Source organism: Perca fluviatilis, chromosome 19 (genome assembly GCF_010015445.1).
Source record: "Perca fluviatilis chromosome 19, GENO_Pfluv_1.0, whole genome shotgun sequence".
In the NCBI taxonomy this organism is placed as follows: Eukaryota; Metazoa; Chordata; class Actinopteri; order Perciformes; family Percidae; genus Perca; species Perca fluviatilis.
Genome location: NC_053130.1, coordinates 35,916,700 through 35,930,160, shown reverse-complemented (window position 1 = coordinate 35,930,160; position 13,461 = coordinate 35,916,700). Strand labels below are relative to the sequence as shown.

General features: G+C 42.6%; 1 protein-coding gene across 2 annotated transcripts in view; it reads left to right on the top strand.

Annotated features, from left to right (window-relative positions):
* pdzd8 (PDZ domain containing 8) overlaps positions 1-13,232 on the top strand; it is an 80,228-nt gene extending 66,996 nt beyond the window's left edge. For both annotated transcript variants that reach the window (XM_039783473.1, XM_039783472.1), the window contains 2 exons: positions 8,292-8,454; positions 8,554-13,232. In XM_039783473.1, coding sequence (XP_039639407.1) covers positions 8,292-8,454; positions 8,554-10,919 — 2,529 coding nt within the window. In that variant the 3' untranslated portion in view covers positions 10,920-13,232. The remainder of the gene's footprint in view (positions 1-8,291; positions 8,455-8,553) is intronic.
* Positions 13,233-13,461: the final 229 nt, after the last annotated feature.

Here is a 13,461-nt window from a genome sequence, read left to right as displayed (position 1 = left end):
TCAGAGATGTTTTGAAAGAAGGACATCCAGCTCCTCCAGAAACTCCCCCAGAGCACCTGGTGGGCGGTAGATAACAATGATGACTAGTTGTACCGGATGAGTTATGGTGACAGCATGAAGTTCAAAAGAGAGAGGAGTAAACTGTGGCAGTGGGTAGAGAGAAAATCTCCACTTGGGGTTAATGAGTAGGCCTGTCCCCCCGCCTCTCCCAGTGGGTCTGGGTGTGTGGGTGAAAGAGTAGGCAGAAGAGAGAGCAGCAGGGGTTGATGTGTTGGTTGGTGTAATCCAGGTCTCTGTGAGAGCAAGGAAGTCAAGGGATTTCAGGCTGGCAAGGCCAGAGATGAACTCAGTCTTGCGAGTGGCAGACTGGCAATTCCACAGGCCACCTGCAACAAGGTGTTGGGTGTGTGTGGAACGGGTGGGATAGGTAAGAGAGTTGGAGTTGCGGAAATGTTGCGAGCTAGTGCGTGGTTTGTAGTATCTCCGAGAGGAAACACGGATAGGAATGGAAAAGCAGCACATTTCTGGATGAAGACACCGAGCAATGTGAGTGAGATATGAGATATCGAGTCCACTTATCTTCCCACTTAGCCTCCTGCGTAGACTCCTTTGTCTTCGTCCGAAGAGGCTGCCGCTGAAGCTGCCGCTTCACGCAAATGCCAATGTTAAATACAAGGAGGAGATCAGTGTTTGGTACAGGTGGGGAGGCCATACCCTGGCTAATCAGTCAAAGCACCTGAGAGCCGTTAACCTCCACTCCCAAGATTCACACTTCACACTAACTAGTTTCACTTTAACAAGAACCACTAAATTTGGCCCAACAACCAGTCCAGCAGAAAACACACAGCATCAGTAGAAAGCAGAAAAGTAGAAGAAGCAGCAAAAACCCAAATAAAGTAAGTACTTAGCTTAATATCTAGTAGTCCAGTAGTCAGTTCCTTCAGAAATCAAAAGCACACAGTATTAACCACAGCACCCCAACAACCAGTTTAATAAAGTGTACTTTAGTGGGGTTTTAATCACTGGCTTAACCCCAATTTGATTCTTCAATTTGGCAATTTGATTCAAGAGTGAAAGAATTATGTTTTTTTTCAAGTCAAAAAACTTTCAGAAATGTGTGCGAGAATTAGGGTTGTGCCGATGGACGGTTTTATTGTAAAAATCGTCAACTGGCAATTTAGGGGACATCGCCCAACCCTAGCAATAGAATATACTTTACCCCCTAAAGTAAACATACACATGATTTCAAGACCATGATTAGATGGTATGGTGTACAAACATTACATTATGATAATGACAAAACAATGGCAGCTAGCAGCAATGAGATTACTTAAAAAGAGGCTAAACATTCTTCATGAAGTCTCCCAATTTAGATATAAGGGTGGTATCCTAAAACAGCTGACGAAGTTGTCAACAGTAACGTAACCTAAGTGAATACAGCGTGTAAAAACAGTTTGCTTTATTTGCAATTGTTTCTCAAAAGCGTATGTCTTAAAATTACATTCCAGGATACAATGTTAGTGTCCTTTCTCTCACAGAATAAAATCTGTGAGATCAGACCAGAATAAAATCTGTATTACTACTGTGAGTCGGTTCAGCTTTACAGATATCACACATCAATGTTACACAGCTAATGAACAATTCCAGATACATAATATGACGTGCATCTCGCATCACATTTTCACTGACTGTGACCCCTACTAATGTCATTACTGAACATTGTGCTGAAATATGAACAATAACGTTGCTGTCAGTAGCCCACTGACTAGTTGCTAGTCCCCGCCGCTAAGGAGAAATCAGCCGTCGAGGCTTTTGTCGCCGTTTGTCACTCTGCCTGAGGAGAAACTGCTGTACTCGCGCTGTAGTTTATTTGGTTGCCAGGACTCCAGCAGTGATGACGTCCTGTCACCTTTCCAGTTGCTCACCCTCAAAGGGGAGAGATGGAGTTCAGTAGAGCAGACGGCTCTGCAGAGTCGTGTAATCACGAAGCAGCGGCGGCAATAATTTAATAGGGGCGCACCGCCGCTGCTAAATGTGTATATAGTGGAAACACTGATTAAATAAATTACATACAGACCCTTTGATTCCTATCCAAACCTTTTTAGATTTTCCAGTCACTGAAGGGATTCTGGTGTTGCTGATTCTAACGTTACAGATAGTTTGTCCATGTTTTCTGTTTTCATGTGATTGATATTTTTCCAGTTTAAGCTCCTGATGATACAGAATGTGAAGATTTCACTTATGTACGAATTGGTCTTTTAACCTCTGCTCAACAGTAAGTTTCAACTTGCTGATGTCACGTATTGTGTTAGCGAGAAATTAGTCCATATCTACAATGTTCCACTTCTGGGATTGCTCTGGTGTCGCAGGAAATTCCGCCGGGGATGTTTGTCCCCTTCCTCTGTCTTTGTGTTGGCGTTCTAACCTCCGGTGGATTTGTGAGGACTATGGTTAACTGCTCCTCAGATCTCTGCAGGGTAAATCCAGACAGCTAGCTAGACTATCTGTCCAATCAGAGTTTTCTCTCGCACGACTAAAACTACTTTTGAACGTACACATGTTCCACCAAAACAAGTTCCTTCCTGAGACTATTTAGCAGAGGCACCGTGCAGAGCTTAGCGCAGCCCATGACGATTGTGATTGGTTTAAAGAAATTCCAGAAAACCAGAGCACGTTTTTCTCCCATCCCAGAATGCTATATGGACTAGCCAGACCTTCCCCCGCGGTGTTGTGGAGGAAGGTCTGACAATGTGAGACTAGCAAGAAATGAAACAAACTGCAGTCATCCAGTATTAAGTTAGTTAGTATTAAGCTGCAAAATCTGCAGTGGCACACTCCAGAAACAAACAAGTTAAGCAAATAGTAATCATTATCTAACGGAGTTTAGTTTCTTCCGAGTAATGTTAAGAACACAACAGATGACTGAGTGCTTTAATTTTTCTTAAATATTATATGATGCACCATGTTTAGGTTCGTTACTCAAGTCAATTCTATTGCTTTAACCCAACATCGCAAATCACAAATTTGCCTCTAAGGGCTTTAAAATCTAGAGGATTTATTTTGAAATGAATCGTTACATTTACATATGTGAATAAGTATTTTTTAGGTTGTAAGACGAGAAGTCATGTTCTGTTCTCCAGTTCATGTATGATTCCCTGGCCACAGTTTCTACCATTATACATGTTAAATGTAAAAATGTTAAATGCCTTTTGAGTTAATTTTCTAATTTAAACAATTTCTTAAAACTTTTTGCTTTGTTGTCTCATGCGCTCTGGTAAATGGAATGCTATTTTAACTGATGGCAATGATAGCCAAAACATTAATATAAAACCCAGGTTGTTATTTAAAGAAAAGTAGTCCTATCACTTGAGTTTTGTGTGCACTGACATATGATTAGGTACACATGAGTGTCTGTGACTGTATAATCATTGGTGCAGCTGTATACACACAGCTCCAGTGCTGCTCCAGTTAGGGATATTCAGCATCTACATTCACCTTTCAGCAGTTCTTACTCAAAGGGCAAAATATAGCTGCCCTGAATGTCTGTTTGTGAATCTCAAGTAGCCCAGCAGAAGCTGGCCCACTCAGCACTGGCATCAGGATCTGAAGTTCCCACCTGCCATGTACCAAATGCCAGTGAAATATTTAATGGATAAATAAGTAGAGATGTTCTGATACTATTTCTTCCTTCCCAAATCCAATTTTGATACCTGAACTTGCATATCGGCTGATGCAGAGTACTGATCCAATACCAGTGCGTTTTAAAACATATGTATATATTTTTTTTAACAGCTGTATACTAGTGAGCCTGTATAGATGTGATATGATTGGTATCGTTGTTGTACGGCATTGAAAATTAATTACTAGACGCGTTTATCGCTCCCCGTCTTAAACCTTAGAGCAGGGATCTTCAACAGGGGGTCTGGGACCCTTAGAGGGTCCTCAGAGTCAATGCAGGGGGGCCCCCAAATCATTGTTAATTTTTGAAAGTTATTTCAAAAATGTAAAAAGTCTTAACATGAATCCAACATATTATTAGCAAATATAAATCCCCGGAAAGGGGGGAGGGACTGAGAAGTTGTCGATGTTCAGATTTTTTGTCTAAGTCCTGGATCTTCGCAATCCTACCTACGCAATAAAGCAATTATTGCTTTATTGACCAATTGTTTTGAATCTTTTGACTCTTAATTGCCAAGAACAATGGCGTCATGCGCCAGAAGGGCTTGCCCTAGGGGTTTCCATTTTATGAAAGAAATATAAGAATGTTTTAAGAATATAAAAGGGACATATGTAAAAATCTATCATCTATTTTGTTTTTGTGTTTTATATCATAAAAAGCAGGTTAATATCTCCAGTATGATTTCTGAAACTGCACGATGTCTTTGAAGGCTACTTATTTAGGTGTGTGTGTGTGTGTGTGTGTGTGTGTGTGTGTGTGTTTCACACATTTTAGTAATTGTGGAGATTATCTGAGTGAAATATTCACACTTAATTTGTACTGTATTTATCTTCAGAATTGCTGTATAGCGATGCTAGTTGTGAATTACAAAATTGTGTTCAATTTAACATTTGAAGTTGTCATTTCAACCATAAAAAGTATGTCTGAGATTAAATATTGTCTTCTGAATGAAAACAAAAACATGATATACATACATCTTACCAATATTTAGACATACTAATAATTCCATGCACTGCAATCAAATTTGAGATTACGTAATGGGGAGTAAGCTTGGGAGACTTCTATATACAGTGCATATGGAAAGTATTCACAGCATTTCACTTTTTCCACATTTTGTTATGTTAGAGCCTCATTCCAAAATGGATTACATTTATTTTTTCCTAAAGAATTAAAAATGTATTAGAAATACAAAAACTATTAAATCACTTGTACATAAGTATTCACAGCTTTTGCGATCAAGCTCAAAATTGAACTCAGGTGCATTCTCTTTCCACTGATCATGCTTGAGATGTTTCTACAGCTTAACTGGAGTCCACCTGTGGTAAATTCAGTTGATTGGACATGATTTGAAAAGGCACACACCTGTCTCAATAAGGGCCCACAGTTAACAGTGCACGTCAGACCACAAAACGAGCATGAAGTCGAAGGAATTGTCTGTAGACCTCCGACACAGGATTGTCTCGAGTAGGGCTGGGGGTAAACGATTATTTATTAAACGATTAATCGGGCGATTATTTTATCGATTAGTCGACTAATCTAACGACTAATTGGACTATTAAGATAACGATTATTTTTCTGTTGCTCGATTAATAAAAACCATAATGTATCTCAAATACCAAACAAATCTTAATAATATACTTTATTAAACAGTTTTGCACAGCAAAAAATCTTCTGCTTTACACAAAATAAAATAAAAATAATTTTACTGCTATACAAAATGAAAGGCCAGCCTGTTTACTCTTTTACAGTACCAACATAACTATCTTGTTCAAAAAATTCAAAAGTTGTAGTGCAAACATGAAATTAATTTAGCCAACGTTAGTACTACTTGTTATTGTCTCCTTTACGAGTGACAATGGGGTGCCTCCGTTTCAGATGCTCCCACATTGCTGTTGTGCTGGTGTGGTATGCCAACTCCATTTGGCAAAGAGCGAAAATAACGACACCTTTACGTTTGGGACTAAATTTGAAGTATTCCCATACCTTCGATGATTTAGGGCGAGCTGTTTTTTTAGGACTTTTTCTTTTATTGGGGCTTTTTGCAGGGCTTTGTTGGGAATTCTGTGAGGAGGTTGCTGTTTCGTCCTCCATTCTGCAATGTTTTGGTCTCCCACGTGTGTGTGGCGAGCTGTGGTGAAGTGTCGACGCAAAAAATATGACGTCAATTTGACGCGTCGCTACAGGCCTAGTCTCAAGGCACAGATCTGGGGAAGGGTAAAGAAACATGTCTGCTGCTTTAAAGGTCCCAATGAACACAGTGGCCTCATCATCCGTAAATGGAAGAAATTTGGAACCACCAGGACTCTTCCTAGAGCTGGCCATCCCTCTAAACTGAGCGATCCGGGGAGAAGGGCTTTAGTTAGGGAGGTGACCAATAACCCGATGGTCACTCTGACAGAGCTCCAGGGTTCCTCTGTGGAGAGAGGAGAACCTTCCAGAAGGATGACCATCGCTGCAGCACTCCACCAATCAGGCCTGTATGGTAGAGTGGCCAGACAGAAGCCACTCCTTAGTAAAAGGCACATGGCGGCCTGTCTGGAGTTTGCTAAAAGGCACCTGAAAGACTCTCAGACCATGAGAAACAAAATTCTCTGGTCTGATGAGACAAAGATCAAACTTCTTGGCGTGAATGCCAAGCGTTATGTTTGGAGGACACCAGACACCGCTCATCACCTGGCCAATACCATCCCTACAGTGAAGCATGGTGGTGGCAGCATAATGCTGTGGGGAGGGTTATCAACGGCAGGAACTGGGAGACTAGTCAGGATTGAGGGAAAGATGAATGCAGCAATGAACCTTGTGGCTTCATATTCCAAAAGACTTGAGGCTGTAATTGCTACCAAAGGTGCCACAACAAAGTATTGAGCAAAGGCTGTGAATACTTATGTACTTATTATATTTTCGTTCTCTTTTTATATATATATATAAATGAATTGAATCCATTTTGGAATAAGGCTGGAATAACGAAATGTGGTAAAAGTGAAGCACTGTGAATACTTTCCGTATGCACTGTAGTACACTCAGCGGCTGCTTTATTGGGAACACCTGCTTGTTAATGCAAATATCTAATCTGCCAGTCTTGTGGAAGAAACTCAATGCACAAAAGCATTCACACAGGGTCGAAAGGATCATGGGGGGTATATTTGTCATTATTTCTTAATTAACACTGCAGCATTGTTTGGTTAAGTGTTGTTTTTATTTTCTGCACTGTACTCTGTACTAAAAGAATGAGCTGTACATCATTGTTAATATACATAGGTGTAGAGGATTCGTTTTAGCCAAGCCAAGTGTCTCTGTTTTCTAGTAACTAAGCTACCATGAGAATGGATCAGGACCACCCCTTAACCTTTAGTGAACCTGCCCCCACCCCCCTTGCCAGCTTCTATAGATTATCTGCTTATTCTTGGCCAGCCCTAACTCAATTACTGCCTTCCACCAGAACCGTAACAAATGGCAGCAGGGGAAATTACAGTCATTTGTCTCAGTCTACCCATGTCATGTTGACCCTCCTCTCTTTCCTTTAAACCATTACACCTGTACCATCTTCATCTTTTTTCATCTCCTCATCCTCCTCCTCCACCTCATTTAGGCTAGCTTTTTCTCTGTACCAGGAAAGATCTGCCATGTATGTATCTATGAAGCTTACAATCTCCACCAATCAGTTTGAATTGCATGGCTTTGCCTACACTGTTGATTACACCCGAATGTCTTGATTCTGTAAATGCTCTGCTATGCTATTTGATAGATGACCGGTCAGGCTTAAAACAGGTCACCACCGCATCACAACAGGTGTGCTGTGGGATATGGGGTGTTAATTGCAGCTCTCTCTCTTGCCACAGAATTGCCACTTTCAGTTTGAGTCTCTCATCAAAGTGCTGAAAGCAGATGTCAGTGTTGTACTTGAATATTTGTCAATTTACGATCTATTCTCATTTTTCTTATTCTTTCATTTGCATCTAGACTGTAAAGATTTGCAGTGCCTGTTTTTTTTTTCAACATGAAGAAATATACAATTTACAATACGTGTCCATTACATTTCAGTTAAATCAAATCTGTACTGGTTAAGCTATTACTTTATACTTGAATTTAAACCTTTAAAGTGATCTATTTAGTACATTGTTGATTTTGTTCTCATTGAAACCTATGTTTTTATAAAGTCATAAAGTGTTTTATGTGCCTGCCTTTCTGAATACTTTCTGAATGCTCCTTGCCAATGACTGTGATGAAGGACTTAATGACCATACATACTAATCATACAATATTACAACCATCCTTTAAAAATCCCCTCTACCAAATAGTCTTTCAAAACACAGTATGCTCAAATATCTTAGATCTTTTATTATCTAAAATACCCATAGGATTATTATTAAATATAAGAAATGGAAGAAACTCTAGGAAAAAAGGTGCAGAATTTGCTGCTTTGTAGTAAAAAATGGAGATTTACTGAAAACTCTTCTCTGAAGATCATTTAACCTTTAGATCATAGATGATTCATTCATCGTTCTTGCACACTACAATCCTACCACTGCATGAAGTAGATAAGTTATAAACGCATGTCCAAATCAATGCTGGTCTTCATCGTGAGTTTTTTCTTGTTACATGTATTCATCAGACGGAGGTTATCAAGGGGCCTTGTGGGAGTGTGGGGATGACGTTCAGGCACGTTCCTGCCAGCGAGGGGGATGCAGTGCACGTCAGCATTGAGACTGTCACACCCAACTCCCCTGCTGCCTTGGCAGACCTGCAGAGGGGTGATCGTCTCATCGCCATCGGAGGTTTGAGATGTTTAATTGTTGATCAGCAGAAAATGTTGAAACTGTCAGTTATTTGCACTACTGATTGAAAACTTTTTTTCTGCTCTTTACTTTTGAAAGGTGTCAAAGTGACATCCTCAGTTCAAGTGCCCAAACTGTTGAAGCAGGCTGGAGACAGAGTGGTGGTACTCTATGAGAGACCGGTTCGTCACCAGACTTCCTCTTTTGGAAGCCTTGGAACTCTTCAGGAAGGGTTTGGGCAGCTAGAGGAAACTGGTTTTATTTCTCAGCCAGGGGGTTATGAGGAAGACCCAGCTCCCATCACCACCCTTTCTGACATACCCGACAGCAAAGACATGGACTCTGAGTTTGAAGAGTTGATTGTGGAGTCCAAACATGGCCAGACTAGTGGCCCTAACAGCAGCACCACAAATACCAGTGATACTAAGGAGGATTCCTTACTTACAGTAAACCAAAGCCCCAAAAGGACTGTGGCCAACTTGGCCTCTAAGCCCCTTGGTACCATATCCCCCATCCTTAACCGCAAGTTAAACCTGGTGGGTCTCCAGTCACCACTAAAGCCCCATCCCAAAGAATCACCAAAGCCCTCACCACATAAGACCAGTAGTGATCCAATGGAGGTTCTGCAACGCCCCACCGTCCCTCCCCCACCCCCACCTTCTCGCCCCCCAGTGCCACCAAGACCTCAGATAAGGTTGACATCAGCCTCGTCAGAAACCAGTCTTTTGGAAGGTATTGATTCTGTTACAACTACCAATGCCACTGTGGTTCTTCCTACCATAACTACCACCATCAGCTCTTCTGAAAAATCCCCAGAAAAAGCTCCTCTCCCTGGAGCCAACGAGGACAAGGCCGGCACTGAGAAGATAGGTGTCAAGCAGGCTGAGGCGAAGCAGTCTACCAGGCCAGCAGAGTCCAGTGATGACCTGCCAGTCCCTTCCACCGTCACCAGCAGTAGCAAAGCCGATCAAGCAAAGGAAAAGGCTTCAGAGAGCTCCTGCAGCACACGGGACAGTCTAGAGGACCACTCTCTCTGGGAATCCCCAGAAACCATGTTTCGTAACCAGACAGCACGTTGGCCCAAGGCCTCTGTTGTGTTTGAGGTGGAGAGCAACCATAAGTACCTTAATGTGGCCTTGTGGTGCAAAGATCCCTTTAAGCTGGGCAGTTTGTTGTGCCTGGGCCATGTCAGCCTCCAGCTGGAGCATGTAGCCCTGGAATGCATGGCCACATCTTCAGCAGAGTACCAGAGCACCTTTAGGTTAGGACCTCCAGAGCCCAGAGCTAATGTCAACCGCACTGCTCTACGCAGCCTCGGCACCCACAAGGGCTTTAATGAGAAGCTGTGTTATGGAGATGTTACTCTGAACTTCTGTTACTTAGCTGAGGGTGAGTTAGAGTATCCAGGAGGGCTGGCAGAAAAAGAGCGAGAGGGGAGTCTCCATGATGAGGATCTAAGGGAGAGGGAGAGGGAGCATATCCCCTCTGCACAGCGTGATGACTTGGCCTACGGTGCCATGCAGTTGGTGGAGGTCCGTCACAACTTCCAGGACACACAATTCCAAAACCCCACCTGGTGTGAATACTGCAAGAAGAAGGTTTGGACCAAGGCAGCCTCTCAGTGTATGATCTGCGCCTACGTTTGCCACAAAAAGTGCCAGGACAAGTGCCTCGCTGAAAATCCCTTCTGTGTGGCAGCGACTGAACGTCGCGGAGCTGACCCTGAGGCCAAATCGACCATTAACCGGGCCACCACTGGCCTAACACGCCATATTATCAACACCAGCTCCCGCCTGCTTAACCTCCGCCAGGTGCCCAAAACTCGGCTGGTTGAGCAGGTGGCTGACGTGGTGCCTGGAGCGGTGGAGCCCTCACCCAAGCATACCCCCAACACTTCAGACAATGAGAGCAGTGATACTGAGACCTACACCAGTGGCGCCAGCCCCTCAAAGCAGCCCATCGGCAGTGGTGGCAGCAGTAAACTTGTACGTAAGGAAGGTGGTTTGGATGACAGTGTGTTCATTGCTGTGAAGGAGATAGGCCGTGACCTGTACCGGGGGCTGCCCACAGATGAGCGCTCCCAGAAGCTTGAGTTGATGCTGGACAAGCTGCAGCAGGAAATTGACCAGGAGTTGGAGCACAATAACGCTCTTCTGCTGGAGGAGAGGGAGGCCACAGATGTCCGGCGCAAGGCCCTAATTAGTACTGCCCTGGCCAAGTCTGGGGAGAGGCTCCAGGCCCTCACCCTGCTAATGATCCACTACCGGGCAGGCATTGAGGACCTGGAGTCAGTGGAGAGCACCTCTCCTTCAGAGCAGCAAGGCTGTAAAGGCAAAGGAGAAGGCCTGGAGGAAGAGGCCCTGATGGGGACAGAGGTCTATGACAGTGACACATGTAGCCCTGTGGAGGTGCAACTGCTTGATGACATTACAGAGGAGCAGATCTGTGTGGAGGCGCTCCACTAAATAAGACTAGAAAGGAGAAAGAAGAGGAACATGTGCTTTGGGCTCATGACTCACAACAAAATTATGTCCAGTTTGTTTTTGATTTCAGCAGTCCATTTAAAATATCGGGTATATTGGGGTCCAGTGTTCACACGTGTTTTTTTATTTTTACGTGAAAAAGAAAGGATGGGTGAAGGAATTTCCTCCCTAAGGATTCATATTATTGATGTTTAATTTGCACAATGTGATGCTGTTTCCATGCTCTTGGTTTTTAAAGGGAAGCTTGAGAGCTTCAATATTATCTGCCCTCAGTAGTGCTGCATGTGTATCCTCCAGTTATGTTTTTCTGTGGCTTCAAAATGTCATTGTAAGCATTTAATTCGGTTTGCTTTCTTGTCTGTAACTGCTTTAACACTTAAGGACTTAAGAAAATGTGCACATTTCTCTGGTCTACTTGTCTAATTCATCTTAACTTTGGGGAAGGAAAAATAATTATTCAGTATTTGTTTGCTGTGAGTAAGAAGCCCATATGAGGGTGAAATATTTGAGTCAATAACGGTGTGAATACTACCAGGGCAAAGCAAGCTGTCATACGTATCTTTTGTTTTGAGCACTTTTTTACTGTAATAGAATTGGATTATAGAAAATGACTCCCTGCTCACAGCACTCTTTTGGGATTTCAGCAGTTGCACACTTATTAGTGGAATCTTAGATATAGTTTGCCCCTTTCTTTTAGTTTATTGGTTAGGTCAAACATGTTTTATCATATAACCCAAAGTTTTCTATTCCCTGAGAACGTGTTACGAGGTAATTGTGCTGGGTAAAAATTAATACAAAATTTCTTAACCAAATTGTGTGTGTGTGTGTGTGTGTGTCTGTGTGTGTCTGTGTGTGTCTGTGTGTGTCTTTGTCTGTGTGTGTGATTTCCATGCTTCAAGTGTGTGTACAGCTGTTTGGCACTGCCTTCCCCCATTTCCTTGCTAAACATCAAGCATTAATGTAGCCTGTTACATTGATTCTATCATAACCAGCTACAGATCCAAAATGCTATGCTGTTCATCTATCTGTTAGACCCTCAGAGAGCCACTGGAGAAAATTGATGGAGGAGGGAATATGTCTATCTTTAATTCTCAAGAGATTATCTCTTACGTATCTTATGAAAAATCTACCCGAAAACACTGAACATTTTCTAAATCTATATTGGTGGTGATGTCCTTTTCTTTGTTGATTCTGATTGTTATTTAGCCAATTGGTGCCATGTCACATATTTCCAGCACAAATACAAATGAGTTTGTTTGTGTGTACTCAGTGAGATTGATGGCTTTCTAAAACTATCAACAGCAGTCAGCAGCTTTTGGTGTCAGTGAGTCAGAATTGTGACGTTCAGCATGCAGGCAGGGAGAACTCCATTAAAAGAGATGTACAAGTATAGTCCAACGTTTAAGTGAAGTACTTTAAAGAAAGTAGATTATGAAACATGACCCAGGAGGTCCAGTTGGAGTAATAGGTCGATGAGTTGGAAGGCTTATCAGACCCTAGAATGCAACACAGCGGGGAATACTAAAAGGAAGGATTTCAAAAACCAGGACAGTTATCTCAGTAGCAATCATTTTATCTTTGGTCCTGACGATCGCAGGGTCAAACGTAGATATATGCTGTTCATGTTACAGAGTAATCTATCAGGAATTTGTGCTTTCGAATATTTACTGCCAGATGACGCTGCATTGAGGCAAAAGTTGAGCCAGTTTAAATGTTCCGCTGAATGACCCTGCGTCAGCACCCCCGCTGCACCTCAAGAGTAGCTTCATTAAAAAATGATGTGGGAGTTGCATTTTCACGCTGTGCTGATGGCAGTCTGAATGCAGCCTAACACCTTTGTATAACTTCTCTGTGGGTTGTTGAACAGCATTTCAGGAAAAGTAGGGTTCAGGCCTCAGTGTGCTACAAAGTCCTAACAGCATCAGAGGGCTCCTGTCCCACAGCGCCATATGAATCTGTGTCCATCCATTTTTGTAACTGTTCACGACAATCCGACAGCCCCACTTTACACAGTTACGCAATGTTTTTGCTTTTTACTAATTTTAGATAGCTAGTACTTGGAGATTAGTGTTGGGTATCGTTTGAATTTTAAAATCTGATTTATACTTCCGATTCTTATCCATTCTCCAATCTTATTCTCTGGCGGCTGGACTGGAAACTGTTCACATGCTTACTTAAAGATGCAGTATGTAAGACTTATAAAACTACCTTTCTGTCATATCTGCTGAAACTGACCCTATGTTCCAGTAGAACTACATGAAGCAGGTCATTAAAAACAAATCTGGCTCCTCTGGCTCCACCTACAGCCTGGAGTGTGATTGCAGATGCACCAATCAGTGCTGGGGGGGGGGGGGTCTAACTGCATGTCAATCACTGCTCAAGCACACTCATTCATTCTCCCTTGTGGGGGGAGGGGCTAAGGAGACCGTTTTAGGCTTCAGCAGAAAGGGGGGGGGATTGAGAAGTTGTCGATGTTCAAATTTTTTGGCTAAGTGCTGGATCTTCACAGTCCTACCTACAGCAC